The sequence below is a fragment of the Neolamprologus multifasciatus genome, chromosome 12 (assembly GCF_963576455.1).
Source record: "Neolamprologus multifasciatus chromosome 12, fNeoMul1.2, whole genome shotgun sequence".
Lineage (NCBI taxonomy): Eukaryota > Metazoa > Chordata > Actinopteri > Cichliformes > Cichlidae > Neolamprologus > Neolamprologus multifasciatus.
In genome coordinates, this window is record NC_140450.1 from 1035670 (window position 1) to 1059122 (window position 23453).

Below are 23453 nucleotides of genomic sequence, written 5' to 3' on the forward strand. Positions count from 1 at the left end.
CTTTTTTAATATTTGTAATAAGTGTCTGGAGTTGCTGCATGTGATGTGATGTGACTGTTCTGGAAAAGCTGCAGCAGTCACATGATGCTGGACACACACACACACACACACACACCCCGAGCTGCCTGAATGAATGAGTGCAGCATGAATACAGTACAACCCCCATCCCTCTCACACGCACTCTTTTGTTGCTGTGGGCTCTCTGCACACTGCGTTAAAAAAACAAAATCTGGGTTACCGGATGTGACGTAAGCACCCAGCCCCCGTTTTCAGCTTTAATCGCTTGTCAGATCTTGAATCCGTGTTTCTGGCTTATTAACTTCTCAAATATATGATGCAATAATAAAGGAAACGCAGAATACGTGACTATCTTCGGTTTGCTAAACGTCTCACCTGCTTGAAATTACCACTATTGATTTTTAAGCTCGTTCGTATCCTCAGGTTTATTGTGAAAGACATTCGGAAATGTAACATTTTGATCGCTTGTTTTATTTAAAAGAAACACACATATTTGATACATTAAGCAGAAAATAAATAACTTTAACATTTAGATTTTGGATTCTGATAAACACTATTATCCTGAAAACAAAGCATTTACGGTTAAATCGAACTTTTATGCCGATGCTTCGCGCTGTAAAATTAAAAATCCCTTTTATTTTGAAAGCCCGTACCGGAACCTCTGTCTGTCACGCGCACTTGACACCTGTCTCCCTGCTGTAATACAGACGGACGAAGCACGAGTGTCTTCATCTGGGAAATAATCGATAAAACAGCGGCACATCTCAGCTTTGAACTCCATCAGGAGGTCGTGTGCCCTCACTGCTTCGTCATGGCGCCCGCTGCTCGTGCTGTTGGAGGCTTTTATTGGTGAAACATCAAGAAATAAAGGTGAGACGTTTGAGCGTCTGAAGCTAGGTGGCTAAGCTAGCGCTGGCATGCATTGTCGTTTCCCGTTTCCTGAGGGGATCCATCGTCTGAAAGCTGCTCCTGATGCTGTTTTACAGCTTCTGGGAGCTTTACTTAAACTCTGTATCGATTAAGATTTCATGTGGCTAAAATAAAATGAAAGTGTTTGATTTTAGGCTCTGTGGGATAAACCCCGCGAGGTGGAAAGTCCCCTTAAAGTCAGACTTTTGGGGTTTTCTTCCTTTTCTGCTCTTTGAGTGACGAAAGTCCCTTTAAAACCCGACAAATTTTCTCTGTTTGGTGTGTAATGTTTGTAAATTGCGTGTATTTTATAATTATTAACATTTTTAAATGTCGTCGCTTTGTTTTCATTTATACGTCAATTTATCCATAAATTCCAGTTTATTTAAATTAAATCTTAAAGCATGTCCGCTTGAACCTGAACTAATTAAAATTCGTCGATTAATGATTCAAGAGAAATTGCCGAAATTCAGATTTCAGCTCCGGACTTTGTGTTTTGGGTGTTAAACAGCTTCGAGTGAGCCTTTTTCAGCCACACGGGAAATTAAATACATCAAATCTGTTTCTGATTATTAGGTCAACGTCTGACTGTTAAACGTCACCAGGGAGCTTATTCTGCTGATTTTGTTAAAATGTTGTGCAGCATCCACACGGCGTGTAACTCATTGTTGTCCCAGTTTATTATTCTCAGTTCTTATTTTCATGTTTTATGTTATGATTTAATGCCAGAAATATTTTTCACAAATTCCAAAGTTCAAAATTAAAATTTGAGCTCTCCAGCTCGAATCTTGTGATCATTATAAACGTGAACAGAACGCAGTTTGTGGATTAACTGGAGGCGATTTTTACATTTAAATGATCAAAAACTAAACGTATGTTTCATTTCTGTAGTTGGATTTAAACTACAGTTATTTACAGCTTAACAACAATAATAATAACAATAATAATATTAATCCTCAGATAATTTTTGTCACGTGATTCATAAATAAATAAAAAGGTGAACCACTGTGGAAAATGAGGCTTTGTTTGTATAATAACAATGTTGTCTCATTTTTATTGTTATACATCCACATTCTGCAGAAATGAGAAAAGTTGTGAAATCCTCGAACAAAAGAATTTATAACGATGATGATGATGATGATAATAATGATGAGGCGCCTGATGAAGACCTGGAGTGTCTGAGTTATAACAGGAGCTGTCAGCAGCAGCTTTTATCTGAAAGCTTTTATTTTGATGGTCTGCTGATGGCCTGTGTTAGACTTGATGATGGTGTTCACGCATGGCGCCGCCTTCTCTGACCGCAGCCGATGCACCTGTCCTCCAGTCTGACCAATCAAAGTCTGAGGTCTGGGTCATGGATGCTGCAGGTCATCAGCACTCAGTTCAAAGCCAGCGTCCCTGACGGGGGGGGGGGGTTGGGTGGAGGCCTCATTAAAGCTGAACCATCTGCTCCGTCAGGCGGTGCCGGTGTGAGGAGGCAGGTGACGCTCGACCTGCTCTGGTGTCTTTTTCAGAGAGAGTCTGTGTTTAAGCACAAAACTGCAGCCGGCCGTGACTCGCTGAAGCACTCGGAGGTTTCTGAGGCTGGTGGCGTGCAGTCACGTCTGATGCTCACAGCTTCAGTGAAACGTGTTACAGAACTTAAATGTCTCATTGTCTTTGTTCCGTTTTCTTTTATTAATAGGATTGGAATAACTTGCATATTATCTTATATAATTTATGTTTTTATGATGTAAAATGTAAATATTTAAATAAAACAACCGTGTAGATCATAACGTAAACGAGCTGTGAGCCACTGCTGGCACTGTGGTGTCACGTGAGCCCACCTTAGTGTTCAAGCAATACAAACCAAACAGGGAAACTCCCACAAAAACTCCAGGAAATGTAGTTTTTTACATTTCTAATATTGTATAAAAAACAAAACTGCAAACTTGACTGAATCCTTTCATTGAACTATCAGACACACACTGGTGCTCTCTGCGCACACGTGGCAGCGCTGCTGTCAGCGTGTTCCTGTGTAACAAACTGCAGACATGCGTGTGCGCATTAGTTTGTGACTCTCACTCAGCACACGTCTGTAACACTGTGTTCATGTGGCCTTCATATGAAGTCATTTAAAGGACTCAACAACAAACAAATCTTCTCCAACAGGAAGTCACATGTGTGTCATATTTCTTCATGTCAATGCACGGGCTGCATGTTTGACACCCTCATTTAAACGGTTGGTTATTAAAATAAGTGAGAATATTTCCTGGCTGCACTAACGGAGAGCATCATGAAGACACGATGATCTTCATGAAGATGATGAAGATCTGAAGCTTTGTATTTAAGTGTGCTGATGTTTTCCGACGGACTCTGAGGAGATCCGAGGCAGCGGGAATGACAGCGGCTCGCTGTGGTGGGGGAAACCCAGCACTGCAGCAGAACCAACGAATAAACTGACAGGAAGTTGGTTCTTCCTCGTTTTAAAGGTTAAATAAACGCTCGGGGAGCAGTTTATTAGGTACAGACTGTGTAGAAAAAGCATTTTTGTTTTGGAGCTTTTGCTCATTAAATGATGAAAGCGTCTTCTGCCGCATCGCGTTCCTCACGCTCATCTGTAACCTTTGACCTCTCGTCTCTCAGGTGACCCGTCGCCTCCACAGATGTGGCCGCTACCTCTGCTGAGACTGCTGTTCATGAACCGCGAGGACGCGCTGATCGAGCGGCTGCGGCTCGGCCTGGAGGGATGACAGGACTGTGGCGGACCAACATGGAGACAGGGGAGACGCGCGTCCACGTGGATTCTCCTCTTTAGACCCCCTCAGGACACGGACTCAAACCTATGTTCATATTTTTTCACTCAGCTGTTTTGTTAGTTTTCGTGAAGCCATACTCGAGTCAGGATGAGCTCGGAGGGTTTCCAGTACCGAGCGCTCTACGACTACAAGAAGGAGAGGGAGGAGGACATCGACCTGCACGTCGGGGACGTGCTGCTGGTCACTAAGGGGGCGCTGCTGGCGCTCGGCTGCACCAACGGAGCCGAAGAACGGCCGTCGGAGATCGGCTGGCTGCCGGGCTTCAACGAAACCACACAGGTACGATGCCGCAGCAGAGACAGGAAGTGCTTTCAGACCGCACGAACCTGTCCCGTCACAGGAAGCAGCAGAAGAAAGTAATAAAAGTTCTTAGTCTTTATTTTGGAGTCTTTTTGGCTCTGCTGGCCTCCCTGTGAACGAGCTGATGTGGTGACATCAAAGGTTACAGCAGTGGAAGCTCTGTGATAGGCTAATAACCTGTAACGCACAGATGTGAGGCAGAGCTCAGTCTGGGCACAGAAATGTGTCTTTGTTCATTTAAAAGCTGCTGTGCAGACTGAACCCTGGTCCAGCTCGTTCAGTCAGCACGCCTGCAGCAGCGCTTCGAATAAATCCTGCAGTCAGTGAAGCTCTCACTATATTAGCACATGTGATGGAGGAAATGCTCCGTGTTGACTCGTCAGAGTGAGATATTTTACTTGTTTCCTCTCGGCTTCTTTTCGGTGATGCAAAGAGAAAACGAAGCTGAAGTAAAAGTGGAGGAGCGGCGTAGCTGCACGGCTCCACAAACAGCTCTGCATCCCACATCCTCCTCGCTCTGACCTCTGACCTCCTCGGTCAGAGCGAGGAGCTCAGGTTTTCCGACCTTCACGTTTGGTCCGGTCTGTTGGGAATGATGGTGGGATTAACGGGAACGCTCGTAGCTTTTCTGCTGTGTGACCCAAACTAGTCTCCAAAAAAATGATCGTTACTGATTTTATATGATTCTCACATCTGCGATCTTTGATTCGTGTACGACAGGAAAAAGGCGACTTCCCGGGAACGTATGTGGAGTTTGTCGGCAGGAAGCGGATGTCTCCACCCACCCCGAAGCCCCGCCCACCCAGGCCCCCATCTGCAGCGTCGGTGAGGGCCGACTCGGAGTCAGAGGGTGAGTCAAGTCGCTCAGATGCTTTTAGTTTGTTTCCCACGTCTGATCCTGCTGAAATTTTCTGTGAATCCACAGAAACTTGTCCAACTTTTCAAACCTGAACAGTAACCATGGACCCTCCTAATGATCTGTCATGTAGTCGTTCACCCAGGACTTCTCTGGTGTTTGATACGAGTGACGAAGCTGCAAACAGAAGTCGTAGATTACAGGTTTCCACTTTGGTTTAACTGTGTGACCAGTTTGCTTCAAACCAGCTCGTTTGCTTCTAGAGTTGTTTTTTGTTTTTTTGAAACTGTTAAACGTGTTTTTTAAACATCCATCCATCTTCTTCCGCTTTATCCGACCGGGTCGTGGGGGCAGCAGCCTAAGCAGAGAAGCCCAGACCTCTCTCTCCCCAGCCACCTCCTCCAGCTCATCCGGGGGAACACCAAGGCGTTCCCAGACCAGCCGAGAGGTATAATCTCTCCAGCGTGTCCTGGGTCTGCCCCGGGGCCTCCTCCCGAGGCCTAGGAGGCATCCTTGTCAGATGTCTGAACCACCTCAGCTGACTCCTTTCGATGTGGAGCAGCAGCGGCTCTACTCTGAGCCCCTCCCGGATGGCCGAACTTCTCACCCTATCTCTAAGGGAGAGGCCAGCCACCGTTCGGAGGAAGCTCATTTCCGCCGCTTGTATCCGCGATCTCGTCCTTTCGGTCACTACCCACAGCTCGTGGCCATAGGTGAGGGTAGGGACGTAGATCGACCGGTAAATTGAGAGCCTCGCTTTTACACTCAGCTCCCTCTTCACCACGACGGACCGGTGCAGCGTCTGCATCACTGCAGCTGCAGCCCCAATCCGTCTGTCGATCTCCGGCTCGCTTCTCCCATCACTCGTGAACAAGACCCCGAAATACTAAAACTCCTCCCCGACCCGGAGTGGGCACTCCACCCTTTTCCATTTTTTAAACATGTTATTGAATTTTGTCATACGTCAGGCCAAATAAAGAGGCCGACGTGCCTGCGTGACACAATGTGGAGCCGTCCTCCTGGTGTCACACCGGGTTTTATAAAAGCGCTCTGAGAGGAAGTGCTGATGTTTTAAAAGCAGACTGAGCTCGAGCGTCAGCCGTCCCAACATCCCAGCACAGCAGCAGAAACCAGTTCCCCAGTTTATGAACCAGTGAGCACAGCGACGTGGATGAGAAACATTAGGCTGCTAAAACAAACACATCCTGTATTTTCTGCTGATTTTATAGAAGACAGAAGAAAAGTTGGCATAAAAATACAAAATGCAAATTCAGAGATGATCAGCTGTGCAGCAGATCTGATTAAAACGATGCACGGGAAGACAGCAAGAGAATAAAGACGGTAAATAATAAAGCGAGTAAATAAAAATGTAAATTATTGCTATTTCTTGTTTATATTTTTTCCTCGGGCGGGTCGAGGAGGTCGGCAGGGAAGCGTCACACAGGCGCCGCCTCCTGCGGCTGCAGTGCTCTGATCCCGGCTTCGTGATCTCACAACTGCAAACTCAACAACTAAGAATCTGATAATTCTTAGTAATAATGTGATAATCTGATAAACTCTGAAACAGCCTGATCAGCTGTTACCACAGCAACCACTCTGCAAAACATCCAAACGTCACGCCACAGTCACGGAACACGTTAGCTTCCTTAAACCTTCAGTTCGAGGTAGACGTGATGCTCGCCGTCACACGGAGCCAGAACAGATTCTGATCTGGGACCAGCCGACAGCCTGAAAGTCTCGGCTCTAAGAGGGAGCCGTGAAATCTGTAAACCGACACTGAAACTTGTTTTTGTCGCTCTGCGCTGAAGAAACTGAAAGGTTTCAGCCTGATTCAGTTTCCTTCAGCTGCTTCCTCAGAGCAACAGCACACACCTGTGTGTGACGACCCTGCACCTGGAAACTAGAGCCTGAGAACACTCGAGCAGATTAGAGACGCTCACGTCCTGATACACTCCTCAAAGACACACACACACACACACACACACACACACACACACACACACACACACACACACACACACACACACACACACACACACACAGAGCTCGGGTTGAGTCAGGGCTGCGGTTGCTGAGTGAACAGATCTGCTGCCACCCGCCTCACAGAGCACAGAAAGTGTGTGTGTGTGTGCGCGCTGTGGTTAAAGAATCCTGATTATTGTTGTTACCTGCGTGTTTCACAGAACTGTTTTGCTCACTCAGCTTCCTGTTGCCTACATCCTTTCAAAGTAAAAGCTGTTATATGCTCTCATGTCCTCCATAATTTTAGTCCCCCCCCTCCCCCCCGGTTTCCTTGTATACTTTATGACATCATAAAGGTTAAGGGAGGGAGATCAATGTGTCGTTATGAAGCTATCTTATTACTTTTGAGTTGAAATCTTGCGTGTTTGTTCTTCTTCAGGTCTCGTGCTGCCGGACCTCCCCGAGCAGTTCGGACCCCCGGACACGGCCCCGCCCCTCCTCAGCAGACTGATGGAGGCCATAGAGACCAAAGGTACCGAACACACTGACGTGATTTCCAACCAGTTCCTGTCTCTGCGTCTGGTTTCAGAGTTTATCTGTGTTGTTCTTCTGAAGCTTCGAGACGCCTACATCTGCAAACAGCACACTAACCCTTCAGATGCATTCACAGCTTTATTCTGACCTTTTATTCCTTCACTCTGATGTCACTGCGTTGGTGTTTTCCAGCATTTAAACTGAACATTTGAAGCTTCGTGACTTTCAGTCTGTAGGAACTTTTTCACAGTTTCTCATTTGTGCAGTTAGAGTTCTGCAGAGTTCTCAGAAATGCATTTGTGGACACTTTATTAGATCCAGCTTCAGTTTAGGAGCTTATAAAACTTCTATTTAAACTATGTTCCTCATGTCAGGTTGAACATAAAGCAAACTGTGAGTGTGAAGTTTTGAAATATTGATCTGACGAAGTCTTCAGCTGGTGTTTGTAACATGCGTGTGTTGCTGCAGGTTTGGACAGCCCCGGCGTGTATCGCAGCCTCAGCGGCGGCGGCGTGGACACGCAGCAGCTCGCAGACACAGGTGAGGAGGACGTGTTTTCACCTGTGAATTACAGAACGACTGCATCGTGAAATCTCTGCTTAAACTGATGTGTGTTTGTTTTCAGACCTGGAGCAGCTGGAGGTGCCGTCCCTGTGTGACGGGGTGGTCCGGTTCCTGCAGGATCTACCCGGTCCCGTTCTGCCAGCCTCGCTGCAGGCCGACATGATCCACGCCGTTCAAGGTCAGAAGAAGCCCCACGATCCCGCCCGTCTCCCTCTTTCACACCGGATCTGGTAGTTTGTTCACACTTCTGTCCTGTTTCCTGTTCCTGCTTCCAGAGGTCAGAGACCTAGAGGAGTGCGCCCAGTTGCTGCGGAGCGTGGCCAGCTCGCCAACTTGCCCCGCCCAGTATGGGCTGACCTTGCTCAGCGTGGTTAGACACCTGGCCCGACTCTGCCTGCACGGCTCCAGGAACCAGCTGAGCCCCCGAAACCTCGCAGAGAGCTTCAGCCCGCTGCTGTTCAGACAGACCGCCGGGTCAGTGATCCACAGCTATTAATACACATGTGACGGGTTATTTATACACGCGTGGCGGGTTATTAATACACGCGTGGCGGGTTATTAATACACGCGTGGCGGGTTATTAATACACGCGTGGCGGGTTATTTATACACACTTTATTTTCTTTTCCATACTAAGTTGAAGGAATGTTTCATAACGCATCATTTTATGACTCTTAAGAGCAGCTAACATGGAGAAACATGTTGTCTGGCTTGCAAACCCTGAGGCCTGAAGTTTAGCTTAGATGGGTCACGCTGCTCTGGTTCAGGGAGTCACTGATGTCAGGAAGGACGTCAGCTGCTTGCAGGTCCTGGCACATATTTGAGGCCACACTCACAGGAAGTGTGATGATTAATGATGATTAATAAGATGAAGCAGAGAAAACCTTTGACCCATTTTGTTAACAGCACTGATGATGTTGTGTCTCTGTCTTCAGGTCTGAGTCGGGTCTGGATCCTCTGGTTCAGGTCCTGGAGGTTCTGATAACCAGCGAGCTCAACATGAACCAGGCCGCACCAGGTAACACACACCTGCCTGTGTTCGAGTGGCTGAGCGTTGATGTGCATGTGTGTAAAACTCCCGTATGGTTGCTTTCAGTTCCTGGCCGTCATGTTTAGTCTGTGTCACGCACAGCTGTTGCTCAATCGAACGGGTCAGATGAGACGGCGGTGGAAAGATGAGTCTGAAAAAGTGCAGCAACAAAGATTTGATGACGGGGTTTATTGGTAAAGACTGCACGAGGCTTTGGTTTCACTCAGGGAAGTACTGAAGCTCTCAGGCTGACGACTTTGGCTCATTTCCAGCTCCACAGTTTTATTCTCGGACTCTGCTGAAGTCCAAAAATTATCCTCCTTTGTCTTACACTCAAGTTGTTTTGGCTCCTCCTCCTTTAAGATGATCAGGGATGTCTTTCTCCCTATTGGCTGCTCCTCGTGAACATGAAGTAGGTGGGGCTTATCCATCCTTTCTGACATCACACAGATCCAAGAGTGTTTAGAGCGTTCTGAGGCCTGAGCGCCGTCCTCACACTGTCGAACGACAGGTTTATGTTTTTAAGTTTTACACGTCGTACAGAAGAATCAGACGCCGTTTAAACTCGCGGTTACTTTGGCAACGTCTGTGAGGCCTTTGGGTTAAGATGTGACAGGAAGTGATCAGCCTGTGCTGAGGTACAGTCTGGTACTTTTGTTCAGCAGACGGTGGAAACGGTTGAAATAATGCTCGTGATGAAAGCTTCACGCAGCGCAGCTCACGGATGGTTCCAGAACTTCCTGTTTCATGTTTTTCACAGCGAGGATGACCCAGAGCACCGAACGTCTGAACGTCTGTTCTGTCTTTATTATTGTTGTTATTATTATTTCATACTTTATAATGTGTCGCGGTGTAATTACAGCGCTCACTCCTGGATTGTTTTTGGCAGCTGTTGTTAACATTGGTCCTCATGTGTGCACCGGCACACGTGATTGGCTGTTAGAAAGCAGATGATTGGCTCTTCGGGGGGGGGGGGAAGAGGCAGGATTTCTGTCATACATTTGCCATTTTGGGGGTTCAGGAATTCTGCAGCTCATTCCTGTCCCATTAAGGAAGGAAGGAGTTTGTTTTTTTTCTGTTTTTTCAGGATGATGATTGGCTGAAGGATCGGGTGCTGTGGGTAACAGAGAGGAAAGATGGATTTGGAGAGAAATGGAAGGTTTTAGCAGATAAAACCTCTCAGATGTGATGGAGGGAATATTTAAAGCCTAAATCAGCTGATTTAAAAAAAGCACACATGATCGCTGGCGTTTATCTCTGGGTCAGTTAAGTGGGTCAACGAGCAGCTCTGATTGCGTTAGTCGCTCATTCATCGACTCCTCCATCCACTCTGCTCGGCTCTGAGTCAGCCGGTCAGCAGCTGAAACGATGACATCACCCGTCCACAGAGTGAGAGATGCAGCAGATGAAGAGGGGAGGGAGGAGGGGGGTGTTGCCTTGGTGATATCACTGCCATCACAGGATTGGCTGGAGCCATCGGTGATGTCACACATCTCCAAGCTGCTCTCCTGAGCTTTGAACCGAGACTGCGAGAGAGAGGGAGAGAGAGACGGACGGGAGAAAGTTGCGTCGTTTGGAAACGTCTCCGAGCCGCGGACGGCGAGCTGGAAAAATAAAAAAGGAGGTTTTGAGGCCGTGGAGGCGGAGCAGAGCTGCAGGTGCAGAGCGAAGCCACGTCCAGCAGGCCTGAGTTGAGCGAGGTGACTGAAAATGAAGATGTAGCTGAGATGACGTCAGATTTTTGGCGGCCGAACGGGCTGAAAGCAGCGGGACATGAGGGAACACTCGAGGACTCGACAGGTGACGGTTTAGGGGCCGACATGGAGCGAGAGGAGGGAGGCGGGGCCGAGGCGCTGAGGGGACGAGACAAGATCCTCTGCTACATCAACATGCAGAGCCCAGGTAGGAGTCAAGCCCCCACCTGGAGGGAGCAGCGCCTGATCAGATGGCCGTAGCGGCGAGACTAAACCTGTGTCGGGTTAAACATCTGCATCAGAAGCTGGAAGTTTGTTTGCTGTGAAGCCTCGAAATGTGTTTCCATGTTATTCCTGATGTTCTCGTCATTCCACCCCCGCCCAAATTCACCCTGTTCAGGCTGAACCCGGCGGTCTGAATGCAGATGTCCGATGGAGTCGAGGTTAAAAACGTGACGTCGCTGTCGGCACACGATGACCCCGCACTTCATCTCGTGGTGATTTCACCCGAGCGAGTGTCGGAGTGTTTCCCGAAGCGCAGATACGTCTGAAGCGATTTCCTGCCACGCGTGAGAAAGAAAAATGGTGTCAAACCTGATCTGAGCTCAAAGTTCAAACCTAAAAATGGCCACGAGACGCGGCGAGCTCAGAGAAACGGCTCCGACGCTTAGTTTAGTTTCAGGTGTTTTGTGCTGCAAACCTCTGGTTTTCACTTGTTATCAATGGCGTGCGCCTCCTCCCTGTGCGCCTCCTCCCTGTGCGCCTCCTCCCTGTGCGCCTCCTCCCTGTGCGCCTCCTCCCTGTGCGCCTCCTCCCTGTGCACCTCCTCCCTGTGCACCTCCTCCCTGTGCGCCTCCTCCCTGTGCACCTCCTCCCTGTGCGCCTCCTCCCTGTGCGCCTCCTCCCTGTGCGCCTCCTCCCAGTCAGGAGAGGGCGAGGTGTTCCCCAGAGAAACAGGAAACGTGTTAAACGTTATTTTGGTGAGCACACAGTCGATTTGGAGGCTGCTGTTTTCAGGCCGGATGGGCTGAACGCAGCGTGCCGTCACTTTTTTTATTTGTGAGTGACGATAAGCTCAGTTTCACTTCCTGTTTAACAAACAAAATGGTGCTCTTACTCTACAGCTCGGTCCTAATATGCTCGGTTATTTTAGTAATCGAGTATTCAGTCGAATAATCGAGTATTTGGATAAGAAATACTAAATGTCTCATTAATGAGAAATAATAAATATGAACCTGCAAAGAATCTAAACGCTGTCAATATATTTACCTGTAGAGTCAGACAAAAGGAAGTGTGTGTGTGTGTGTGTGCGCGCGCGCGTGTGTGTGTGTGTGTGCGCGAGAGAGCTGAGTTTTACTCTCTGATGTGATGCAACGTTTCCTGCTGAAAACAGACGCTCTGGTGTTAATAATTAATAGTTAATATAAATACTTAATCAATGTTAAGAATAATTTCAATTATTTAGACGATTTAATAAACATTTTGTTCATATTTATGTGAATCTGAATCTTGAAAATAAAGTTACTAAAGCCTTGAAACAGTTGTGGTCTGGTGCCCCCCGGGCCCCCCTTTAGACTCCGCCCTGTTGCTGATGTAAATATCGTGTCAGACTGAGCTCACTTTGCTGCAGCCGGTGACGTGTGGAGCAGGTGCACAGGTGTGTGTCACCTGAGACTGCACAGCAGGTGTTTGTGCAGCACCTGTTCTCAGTGAGGAGTCTCCTCCGTGCTGCCGGCACGTCGCTGAGGTTTCTGTTGGTTGTGCTGTCAGATGAAGACGCGTCCCTCAATCTGGCGTGGAGCTTTAAAAGCCCCGCCAGCGCAACAAAGTGATTCCTCCCCCCTCCCCTCATCAGTCACTGATGTGTCACATGACTGCAGATACCTTTGACATCAGGGTGAACGTCAGTCAGTGAGCGCCATAAATCAACACAGTCGCAGGATGTTTGTGAGGCTGATTTAACCCTTGTGTGGTGTTCGTATTTTTGTTACTCAGTGTTCATGAGTAGAGTTTTGGCTTTCCAAATTAACACTATCAAACAATTTTATGTTAAATTACTCAACAGATGTTTACTTCATCCCAACTACGAGCCATATGAACGGCAAACAGGGTTAATTTTTTCCCTTTCCCTTTGTTAGATCACATTTATGAATTAATGTGCTTCTCGTTTTTTTTTTTTTTTAATAAAAATAAATCAGTTATAATCAAGTGGAGTGAGTGGAAAGACACAACACATTTACACGCGAAGCAACATGTTTCACAACTAAATGGGATCAGCTGCTCATCAATGGTGACATTAGGCCCAGGGTTGTAAAACAGGGGGAGGTGGTGCACACACTTATCCCACACTGTCCTGATGGCAGCTAGCTTGTCTCTCTGCCGTCGAGCTGCTCTGTCGTCTCGGTTATCAAAGCGGATAATCCTGGAAATTTTGTGGAAGTTTTCCAGAGACATTGATGCACGGAAAGGTTCTTGCCGGTTTCTGCATCCCACAGGGATTCTGTGGATTCCCCTTTGGACCTGAAAACTCCTGCAAGGATAAGAAAGAAAGTACGCCTTTGGAGTTCTTAGATGAATTTGGTCCATCTCCTTCCACCTCTCTCCAAAAACACACCTTCATTCTGGATTACTGCAATCCAGAATAATTTTCTGGATGGAATCTGGGATGAAAAGCTCAAATGAAGACTTGACCTGCACATGAGTACCTGTCAGCCGTGTTGGCCCTGGCTTATCACAGTAACAGCTCTGCAGAGTGGCTCATTTCTTGGGCAAGAAGACCATTCAATGTCACCAGTTATTGACATCCATATTTCTTCACTTGCTGTCTGGTGGGCTTGTTCTGGTTCTGGAGCTGGCTGCAGATGGGCTACTCATCTTCGTTTTGTTACTAAATGGTGCTCAAGCTCATCCTCTTCTTCAAAGTCACTGTCAGACTCTGACTCTATTCTGAAACCTCTTTGTCAACATCATCATCCAAAGCTCCTCTCTCTTCCAAAATCAATTGGATGGCCCTCGCAGCAGATAATCTTTGGCCATCTTGATCAGTTGTTATAAAGAAACACACTGGCAAAGTCTTATTTATAGTATTATGCCCCTAATTTGCAGGTGGGACAGGGTATGAGAAAATAAAATTTGGATCCCTCAAGAAAGAGGGTAAAATGTGTGGGAATGTAAGAGCAGACGTGTTGATAGTTGAATTGTTGCAACTTTGTGCGGAGCAGGAGGGGAAGAAAACACTATCAGCAGCACCAGAAAGGAGGAAGACAGAGTGGGAACACAGGACACTTTCAACACTTTTATTAGACCTGGGTCCAGTGGACCCGAACACCTTGTATGTAATGTAAATGCGTGGGGGGAGGTACAGTATGAGGTCATTGAAAATTAGTTTGGATTTATGTTCTTCACAGAAAATAAGCCAAAGCCAATGAGTTTCAGGTTGAAAAAATAATTGTTTAATTTTTCTTTTGAAAAAAACTGAAAACGGGTCTCACAGACCCGAACACCATACAAGGGTTAACAAAGGTTTAAATACTTTGTTCATTTCCACACTCAAATGCTCACCTGTTAGCGCCCCCTGGTGGTGTGACTTTAGAACAGGTGAGGCTGTGAGGAGGAGAGCACCGGTTCACAACAGCACTTACCTCACGGTGTTTCATGTGGTACAGACTCTAAAGCAGCGGTAGATAACTCCAGGCCTCGAGGGCTGCTGTCCTGCAGGTCTTAGATCCAACACAGCTGATTCAAACGGCTAAACGACCTCCTCAACATGTCCTGAAGTTCTCCAGATGCTGGTAATGAACTAATCATTTGATTCAGGAGTGTTGACCCAAAGTGAGATCATTGAGCTAAAACCAGCAGGACAGCGGCCCTCGAGGCCTGGAGTTGCCTACTGCTGCTCTACAGCATGAGAGAGAAACTCACCCTGGAGCATTTGGTGACAGTGGGAAGGAAGAACTCTGTTTTAATCCGCTCTTTAAGTGATGACGTGATGAAACCTGCTTCCGGGCCCAAACTACTCTGCGTTTAATAAGGCTGTTGTGTTTTTAACATGTTTTGTATCTTGTTCTACTTAATCTCAAAAAGCCCCTAAAAACAGTCAGTGATCACTGTTTTTATTGCCGCTAATTGTTTTAAAGCTCAGTGTTTTAAACCCTTCTACTGTAACTGCAGCCCAGCAGCAGTATATTAATGACTAACCTCGTATTGTGGATGGATTATCTCAGTTGTTCTCCTGACTGAAGTTTGGCCCGTTTACAGCATCCTGCCATGTGACTGCATTTGTCTCTAACCATCAGGAACCCTCACGTTAACTTTTATAGAGTGGAACAAAGTTAGCGTTCATCCTCCAGCTTCACTGTTTATGTTATGCTAACATAGCTGTGTCGCTAGCGATCACGTAGCACATCATTATATACCAGCTAGCCCAACTAAACTACAAACGTCACTGCTGTTTAGTTTTCTGTCTTCATTCATGTTGGAAGTGACAGCAGAGCTGTACGTTTGAATTTTCAGAAATCTCTCAGTCAGAACATGCTATATCATGTTTAGGTGGAAGCTAGCGAGCTAACGTCCTGCTAACTTCTAACTCTGTTAAATGTAATAAATCCTGTTTTCATGGATGCCTGGATGTTAAACTTTGTTACACCTGGTAAAGCAGCAACGCTGATCATTTTATTACAGATGAAAGACAGTTTGTAACTCTCAGTGATGCCGCAGTGTTCATTTGACTTTGGGACAATAATAACAGCTAATAACGTCAGACTTAAAGACCGGATAGGATGGAAACTATTAAAAAAAAAAAAGTAGAGATAGTGTCTGTCTCCTGAATCCAAACTGGAAGCTGGTTCCACAGAAGAGGGGCCTGAAAACTGAAGGCTCTGCCTCCCATTCTACTTTTAAATACTCTAGGAACAACAAGTAGGCCTGCAGAGCGAGAGCGAAGTGCTCTAATAGGGTGATATGGTACTACAAGGTCATTAAGATAAGATGGGGCCTGATTATTCATCCATCAAAAAGACAACGGGTGTGACTCCTCCTCCTCGCTCTCTGTTTCAGCTTTACCTCCTAAACCTGTGAAGTCTTCGGCTCCGGCTCCTTCCACCAGTTTCAACAACAGCATGGTTCTGCAGGACGCCGAGTGGTACTGGGGAGACATTTCCAGGTAACTCACACACACACACAGCGTGGGAGGACATGCAGGATGTACGGAGTGATGCAGAGTCTGTTTTTGCCGTTTTAGGGAGGAGGTGAACGAGAAGCTGAGGGACACGGCCGACGGTACGTTTCTGGTCCGAGACGCCTCCACCAAGATGCACGGAGATTACACTCTGACTCTGAGGTAAAGCTCTCAGTGCAGCACTGGCTTTTCAAACACAGGTTTAAAATCCAGTGAGCAGAAATGAAGTTTATATAACGTTTAAATGTAAAGACTGACTGAATGATCTACAGGCGTGAAGGGTTTAAGAGCCAAAACTCGTGGATACGAGGCTCAAATGAAGCTGAGAGAAACGTTCAGCTGAATGTGGAACCATTGTGCAGATGAAACCTTTGCTAATCTTGTAAGAATAAAACATTTATACAAAGTTAAACAACTTTATACTCGTTAAGTCACATTTTTAAAATCCTATAAAAGTAATTTACTCTCAGTGATCTGTGGCTGCTCACCTGCAGCGCCCTCACTGTCCACCAGGGGGCCAAGGCCTACGTCTTCCAGCTGATTTACAGATTTCCTGGTTTGCACAGTTACAGTCTTGTTATCTGTGCAGTAAACGTCCACAGCACGACTGGTTTGTGTCTGGACGATGCCGCGGCCTCTGAGTTCACCAGCTCTCCGTTCTCTCGTCACCTGCAGGAAAGGAGGCAACAACAAGCTGATAAAGATCTTCCATCGGGAGGGGAAGTACGGCTTCTCCGACCCCCTGACCTTCAGCTCGGTGGTGGAGCTGATCAACCATTACAGACACGAGTCTCTGGCCCAGTACAACCCCAAACTGGACGTCAAGCTGCTCTACCCGGTCTCCAAGCACCAACAGGTGGGTCGCGCTCTCTGAGAGTCTGCGTTTGGTTAACGACGGCGTCTGACCGCTGCGTTGTTGTCGTTCAGGATCAGGTGGTGAAGGAGGACAGCATCGAGGCGGTGGGGAAGAAGCTGCACGAGTATCACCTGCAGTACCAGGAGAAGAACCGAGAGTACGACAGGCTGTACGAGGAGTACACCAGAACGTCGCAGGTACGCTCGGAGGAAGTTCTCTAATAAAACTACAGATTTATGAAACAGAACTACAAACAGTGATGATCAGGATACTTACAGGGTTTTAGGAAGTAGCTGATTCTTTACTTTTAGTGCTTGATCGTTTAAGGGTGTTAACGGGGAAGAGGACAGAGATTTGAGCCTACAGTTAATTAAAATTATTACATTTAAATTATGGTAAATAAAACATCCCTCCTCTTCCTCCTCATCATCATCAGGAGATCCAGATGAAGAGGACGGCCATCGAGGCGTTCAATGAGACCATAAAGATCTTCGAGGAGCAGTGTCAGACTCAGGAGCGCTTCAGCAAAGAGTACATCGAGAAGTTTCGCCGGGAGGGAAACGACAAGGAGATCCAGAGGTAAGCCGCTACCATGGCAACTGTGACGGAGCTCGTTGAGGGGAAAAGCACATCTACACACACACTAAAAGGAAGCCCGGTTGCCATGGCAGCAGAGACTGCAGGAAGAAAGCCACCTGCTGCTAAACGAAGTTTGGAGTCAGAAATGAGCTTCAGCTCAGTTTGATCTGAATGTTTTTATATCGACACGACGATAGAAACACAAACGTTACAGATGATGAGTCTGCGCGCTCGCCGTGCAGCAGCGTGTTTGTCACGTGACAGTGAACTCCCGCTGCGTCTCCGCAGGATCATGGAGAACTACGACAAGCTCAAGTCCCGCATCAGCGAGATCGTGGACAGCAAGCGCCACCTGGAGGTGGACCTGAAGAAGCAGGCGGCCGACTACCGAGAGATCGACAAGAAGATGAACAGCATCAAACCAGACCTGATCCAGCTCCGCAAGACCAGGGACCAGTACCTGATGTAGGTGACGCCCAGAGCGCCGCACGGCTGTGACGGTGTGATAGACTAATAACTGTGTGTGTGTGTGTGTGTGTGTGTGTGTGTGTTCACAGGTGGCTGACTCAGAAAGGCGTTCGGCAGAGGAGGCTGAACGAGTGGCTCGGCCTGAAGAACGAAACCACGGAGGAGTAAGTACCGCCCACACCAGCGGTTCAGTTTGTTTTAGTGCCCAAAGCCTCCGTCAGCTGCTCCACCCAAAGGAGGAGGAGTCACAAATAAGTCCAGCCTTTAGAATTCAGTGTGACTGTAAAACGATGATGGCAGGTCACGCTGTGTAGTCATGTGACTAAAGATGGAGGCTTTACTCTCGAGAGAAACCTCGTTAAATTTACTTGAAAGGTCAAAGGTCACACAAGGTGCAGGCAGCTCTCAGCCTGAATCAAAGCAAAGTACTCGAGTAAAGCAGCGTCCTCACAGTCCTCTGTCTCCGCCCTCTCAGCGAGTACAGCATGGTGGAGGATGAGGAGGACCTTCCTCATCACGACGAGCGTCTGTGGCGCCTCGGAAACATCAACCGCAGCCAGGCGGAGTCTCTGCTGCGAGGGAAGAGGGACGGCACCTTCCTGGTCCGGGACAGCAGCAAGCCGGGCTGCTACGCCTGCTCCGTGGTGTAAGCAACACGCCATCTTCCTCCTGCTCCTCTTCTTCACCCGTTTACTGCACATCAGCCTGCTTCAGTGTTTATCACCTCAGTCTCACCTCTCTCTCTCCCCCACAGGGTGGATGGCGAGGTGAAGCACTGCGTCATCAACAAGACGAGCACCGGCTACGGCTTCGCTGAACCCTACAACCTGTACGGCTCGCTGAAGGAGCTGGTGCTGCACTACCAGCACACGTCGCTGGTCCAGCACAACGACTCGCTCAACGTCACGCTGGCCTTCCCCGTGTACAGCCAGCAGAGACGGTGACCCGCCCCCCCGACATCGTTTACACGCCCCCCTCCCCGCCTCTCCTCATTTCCCTCTGCAGACACACATCAGCGTCTGGATGAAGCTTTTTGTTCAGGCTGACGCGCCGATAAACGTTTTCCTGTGAAAGGCGACGTGAAGCTTGAACTTCCTGCGAGGAACACGTTACAGACGTGCCCGTATCACGCTTTCCCTTCTGTCAGCACGCTCACGGTGCTCCGGGCTGTTTGTCTGCTACAGATCGATGTCACCGAGGAACAGAAGCGAGGCAGGGACGCCGTGTTTCACAGGCGGTGTGAGGATGGGCGGAGCTGCTGTCGCCTAAAACCTGGTGTGACCAAAATTTACAGACTTGATGATTTATTCAGTATGACCCAAAATGAGCAGTTGTCAGAGGTCAGAGGTCATTGGTTCCTCAGACTTCTGTAGGACTGGAAGTATTTTTGTCGCCCTCTGGTGGCGTTCAGGTAGAATGCAGGTGAAGGTGTTTCCTGACTGTGACCCTGCAGCTGCGTCCATGTTTCCCCGCCTGTGTTTAGTTTCTAACTTTGTGCAACAGTTTCCTGTCATTCGTGCAAACCTGACACATGTAAACATTAATACGTTTGATTTAAAAAGTTAAAAAATCATTTTGACTCTTTGATTTCAGCCTTTTGTTCTTTGTGATGTGGATCAGAGTCACAGCAGGTCGTGCGCTGGCGTTGTTGAAGAACACGTTTCAGTCTGAGGGGGAAACGAAGCTCAGCCCGACGGGTCTGATCCAGCGTGATACGGGCACGTGTTCGGCTTGAGCGCAGCCGGCACGTCGGGATGATGAACGCTTTAATCATGGCGCTGATTCGCTGCAGCTCGGCCGAACTGTGAGACGAGAGCAGGACGACGATGATGAAGAGGCGTCGGAGTGAACACTGTGACTCTGGACGAGGGCTAAACCCGACCGAGCGAGGACTCGTCCCCCCTCCCCTCCGTGTTTCGGTTCCTCAGTTTGTGCATCCTGGATTTCGCCGCTCTTTAATTCTTCTTTTCATTCCACGCCCGTCAGCACAAGTCCGAGGTCTGGATCAGAACCGAGGTCGATCATGAACGAGCGGTGGATCGTTTCAGTCGTGGAATCGAGTTTCCTGAACTTCTGAACACCGGTTTGCTCAGTTCGACCACTGACGAGGTTTTTATGGCTTATTCTTATTTTCCTGTGTGGCTCGTTAGAGGACACGCCCCACTGTGACGCTCAGTACGGGGGCGTGGCCTGAACTCCCGCTGAGACGTTTGAAACGTGGATGCTTCAGGTTTGTGGACTTTGTGACGCCTGTTACTAAAACCAAAACTGTAAAATGTTTGAGATGAACTGTTTGGAAGCTGGAATAAACAAATGTCGGCCTTTACGCTGAAACATTGACGCGTCTGTTTGTCGTCAGTCTGTGCTCCGTTTAGCGTCAGCATCACGTTTCAGTGCTCGCGGAAAATCAGCTGATTGATGTATTTGTACAGTAAACTCCGCTGATGTAACAGCTGCAGGTTGTCCGGCTACGTGGAGGTGTTAACCCTAACCCCCGACACGCGAGCAGGAACGAGCATCGCTGTTTGGTCGATGCTTCAGATCAGATTCGATGCAAAGATGCTTTTCAGCGTTTGAAAGTAAACATTTCCACATTTTCTTAAAGTTACTGCACAAAACGGCTGAATGTGATGCATCACTGCTCCATGACGTGATCTCAATTTGTAAAAATATTTACTGTCGAACAAGAAGGACGAACTTTTCTGTTTAAATAATCGAATCTTTGTTTTTAAACACTTAAACAAGTTTTTGGTTTTAAATAAACTTTTAAGGCTGTAGGTGAAAAGTGAAGCTGCGACGTTTGTTCTCGTGTTTTAAGGAGGCTGAAACCAGCAGCGCTGGTCATCGTAACATTAAACAGGTTTATAAGTTTTAACACTGTTTTATTCTAAAGTAAGAAGGTTTTTTATTGTACATCAGAGGATTTTAACAGCTGTAAATGTGTAATTATGTTACAATAGGTTTGAGTATAAAACAGCTGACACGTCAAATCATGTGACTGTGGACGCTGCATAATACCAACAACACTGATTCATTTCATTAGTCTTACAAGAAATTAAAGTTTTTCAGTACTAATTGTATCTGTACTATCCCGTGGAACCACTAAATTATTCCAGAAGTATTACTACAACAACCATATTTTTAAATAGTTTTTAAAATATTTAAAATATCAGAAAATATTTAATATTTTTAAAGTACTAGAAATTGAAAAAAAGCTTCCTGTCAGGTTGACGTGTTTAAACGTGTCCATGAATGACGTTAAAGCCTCAGCTCTGTGTCGAGTCAGGCACCACCTCGTGCTCCGGTTTATCTCAAACATGCTTTTTAATCTGCAGCTTAACCATCTGATACCACCAAATGACCACCAGGGGGCAGGGCTCGTCCGGAGTCGTCGCCTCCATCCCGATTGGTCCGTTCAGCCTCATCGTCTCCTGAGTACAGAGCTTTGACCCCACACAGATGTGTACTTCATTTACATTTGAGAACAGAAAGCAGAGTGTACGATCAGAAACAATCTTTTCACTTCCAAGGATTCACATTAAAGTTGTTTTGGTCACTAAATGTTTTTAAATCTGAGTAAAATGATTGTATTTCTCTTTTGAGCTCCACAAAACTTCATCTTCTCAGAAGATGTTTTTTAAGCACAGTGAGCCAACGAACGCAGGAGGCAGAAAAGGTTGTTGATGAGGTGAATCAGCCGCTGCAGAGGTGAAGGCGGCTCAATTTTGAAATGTCGAGTTTCTCATTTTCAGTTTCTTAGCTCAACTCTTGGACCAAATGTTCATGACCAGCAGCAGCACAGCACTGCAGCTGCAGGCTGGAGCTGCACCTGGACTCGTCTGCTACGAAGTCCTGCTGAAAATGAAGGCTGTCAATGAAAAAGAGCTTTTCCGCACATAGTTGCTGAGTGTCTACGTTATCTCTGAGCTCCTAGACGCACACTGACGTTTATTATTTTACAAGCTGTCGTTTTTGTCCCTTACATCAGACACCACCACCAGGTTGATGGAGAAACGACATGAGCAGACGGTCCAGGAGTGTCAAGGTTTGCGCTCATATTTTTCTTAAGATTGTGCATTTTCCAGTTTAAACCGTTTACAGGATAAATGAATAAAATATTTATTTATGAGAAAATTGAGCTCAGTTTTTATTGACATATTTACACACAGCGCGGCCACATGTTTGTACTTTCACTTTCTAAATGCCTGCCCTGCTTCAAGTCCCTGCGTGTTATCTACACGTAGTGTTCAGACGCGTTCGGGCACATCAGCTCAGCCATCTGCCTCACAGGTCCGAGTGCTGCTACGACTCAAAGCTTCATTCTGTGATATCTCAGGTGTTTACAGAGACACAGTTAAGTTTGTTAGTATCTGAATAACGACACTGTTGATGACTCTGCTCGTCACCGCAGAGGATTTTAAACCAAAGTTTTTATTCATGTTTAAAAAACAAAGTCGAGCATTTTCAGAGTGTCAAAAGTAATTGGACAGTTGACTGACAGGCAGTTTAATCATGTTTATGACAAAAGAAGCAGATATACTCAGACAAAAGACTGAAGGTGTGAAAAACACATGAAGCCAAGGTTCGATAGCACCGGACTGACGGGAGGAGAGAAACAGCCAATGATCTGAAGGAAACCACATCATGTGACCAACATGGTGGAGCCAGTGTTGCAGTGCAGATGGATAATGACCCAAAAAACCTCCACGTAGATCGTTCACCTGATGAAACTGGTTCAGCTGTTTTAATCTGACTGTTGTCCTGATGAATGTTTCTGATTGTCAGACTCTTCCTGTGTTTGTGCTACTGCAGCTACAAACAGCAGCAGGCCAGAACAGGCCTGCATTCTTTGTGCATGCAGGTCGCCTCGGACAAACAGATCGTCTTCACACTCTCAGCTTCTCACAAGATCACAAATGCACGCTGCGTTCAAGTGACAGTGGACAAATGATTATTAATGTTTATTTTAATGAGAAAATGAACAGGCAGAGGAGGAACAACAGTCAGATGACAGCCAGATATCAGACATTAACCTGCACTGATGCAGATGTTTGAAGGAGAGCGATCGACATACACGATCAGTGTAACATCATTCTGTATCAGTGATTTGGTGGCTCAGACTGTCCAGGAACTCAGTGATGCCTTGTCCAGACCTGGGAGGAGCCCCCAGGACACCACAGGTCGTCTCATTAGAAGCAGGCCCTGGTGTCATCAGGCATACACACGATCACGTGGGGGCCAAACAAACGACAGAGAACCGTTTTGAGTTGGTCACATGACATTTCAGTGAAATAAACGAGCCACTTTTTTCTCTTTGGTCTTCGGCGTGTCTTTGAATTCAGCTCCTTGTATCTGATCTGACGTGTTTGTAAAGTGAACAGTGCAGATTTGAAACTTCAGCTTCACAGATCTTTCAGATTGTTTTGAGCTATGATGGTAGATCCCGTTATCCCTCCCAATGACCATGATCATGACTGTCATTCATTCTCTATATACACCATATGCTCGCATTGGTTACTGCTATAGCGTAGGACTCAGAACACTGACACAGTATAGTCTCTGTCATAGTGCATAGATTGTTCACTACTATAGTCTGTTCAGTAGCTTTCACTACTGTAGATATGTTCATAGGACTCTGTAGATCTGTTTACCTCACACCGCTACATCTGTACGTTTGTCTCTAGTGCATCCAAGTGACGAAACGTTTCTT

The 23453-nt window shown here is 47.0% G+C and overlaps 1 protein-coding gene and 1 long non-coding RNA gene across 3 annotated transcripts; both read left to right on the top strand.

Annotated features, from left to right (window-relative positions):
• Nucleotides 1–670: 670 nt before the first annotated feature.
• On the top strand, nucleotides 671–20081 carry LOC146506096 (phosphatidylinositol 3-kinase regulatory subunit alpha-like). 2 transcript variants are annotated; one of them, XM_085179998.1, is made up of 17 exons: nucleotides 671–888; nucleotides 3553–4004; nucleotides 4746–4875; nucleotides 7283–7375; nucleotides 7846–7917; nucleotides 8003–8119; nucleotides 8217–8415; nucleotides 8876–8958; nucleotides 15720–15825; nucleotides 15904–16002; nucleotides 16516–16696; nucleotides 16768–16893; nucleotides 17133–17275; nucleotides 17564–17740; nucleotides 17833–17907; nucleotides 18219–18389; nucleotides 18498–20081. In XM_085179998.1, the coding sequence occupies exons 2-17, from the start codon at nucleotides 3813–3815 to the stop codon at nucleotides 18685–18687; spliced, it is 2154 nt and encodes a 717-aa protein (XP_085036124.1). In that variant the 5' UTR covers nucleotides 671–888; nucleotides 3553–3812; the 3' UTR covers nucleotides 18688–20081. The 2 variants fall into 2 exon arrangements, with proteins under 2 accessions (XP_085036124.1, XP_085036125.1); XM_085179999.1 differs by lacking the exons at nucleotides 671–888; nucleotides 3553–4004; nucleotides 4746–4875; ... (3 more) ...; nucleotides 8217–8415; nucleotides 8876–8958 and adding an exon at nucleotides 9052–10872.
• On the top strand, nucleotides 4882–6196 carry LOC146506097 (uncharacterized). Its single transcript, XR_014877183.1, has 2 exons — nucleotides 4882–5403; nucleotides 5444–6196. It is a non-coding gene; the product is annotated as an uncharacterized LOC146506097 (long non-coding RNA).
• Nucleotides 20082–23453: the final 3372 nt, after the last annotated feature.

What these genes read in the sequence shown, in the direction of transcription:
- LOC146506096 (XM_085179998.1), top strand. Translation starts at nt 3,813, where the DNA reads ATGAGCTCGGAGGGTTTCCAGTACCGAGCGCTCTACGACTACAAGAAG. An exon ending in CATGATCCACGCCGTTCAAG is followed by an intron (nt 8,120 to 8,216) that starts GTCAGAAGAAGC and finishes TCCTGCTTCCAG; the next exon opens with AGGTCAGAGACCTAGAGGAG. An exon ending in CGGTCTCCAAGCACCAACAG is followed by an intron (nt 16,697 to 16,767) that starts GTGGGTCGCGCT and finishes GTTGTCGTTCAG; the next exon opens with GATCAGGTGGTGAAGGAGGA.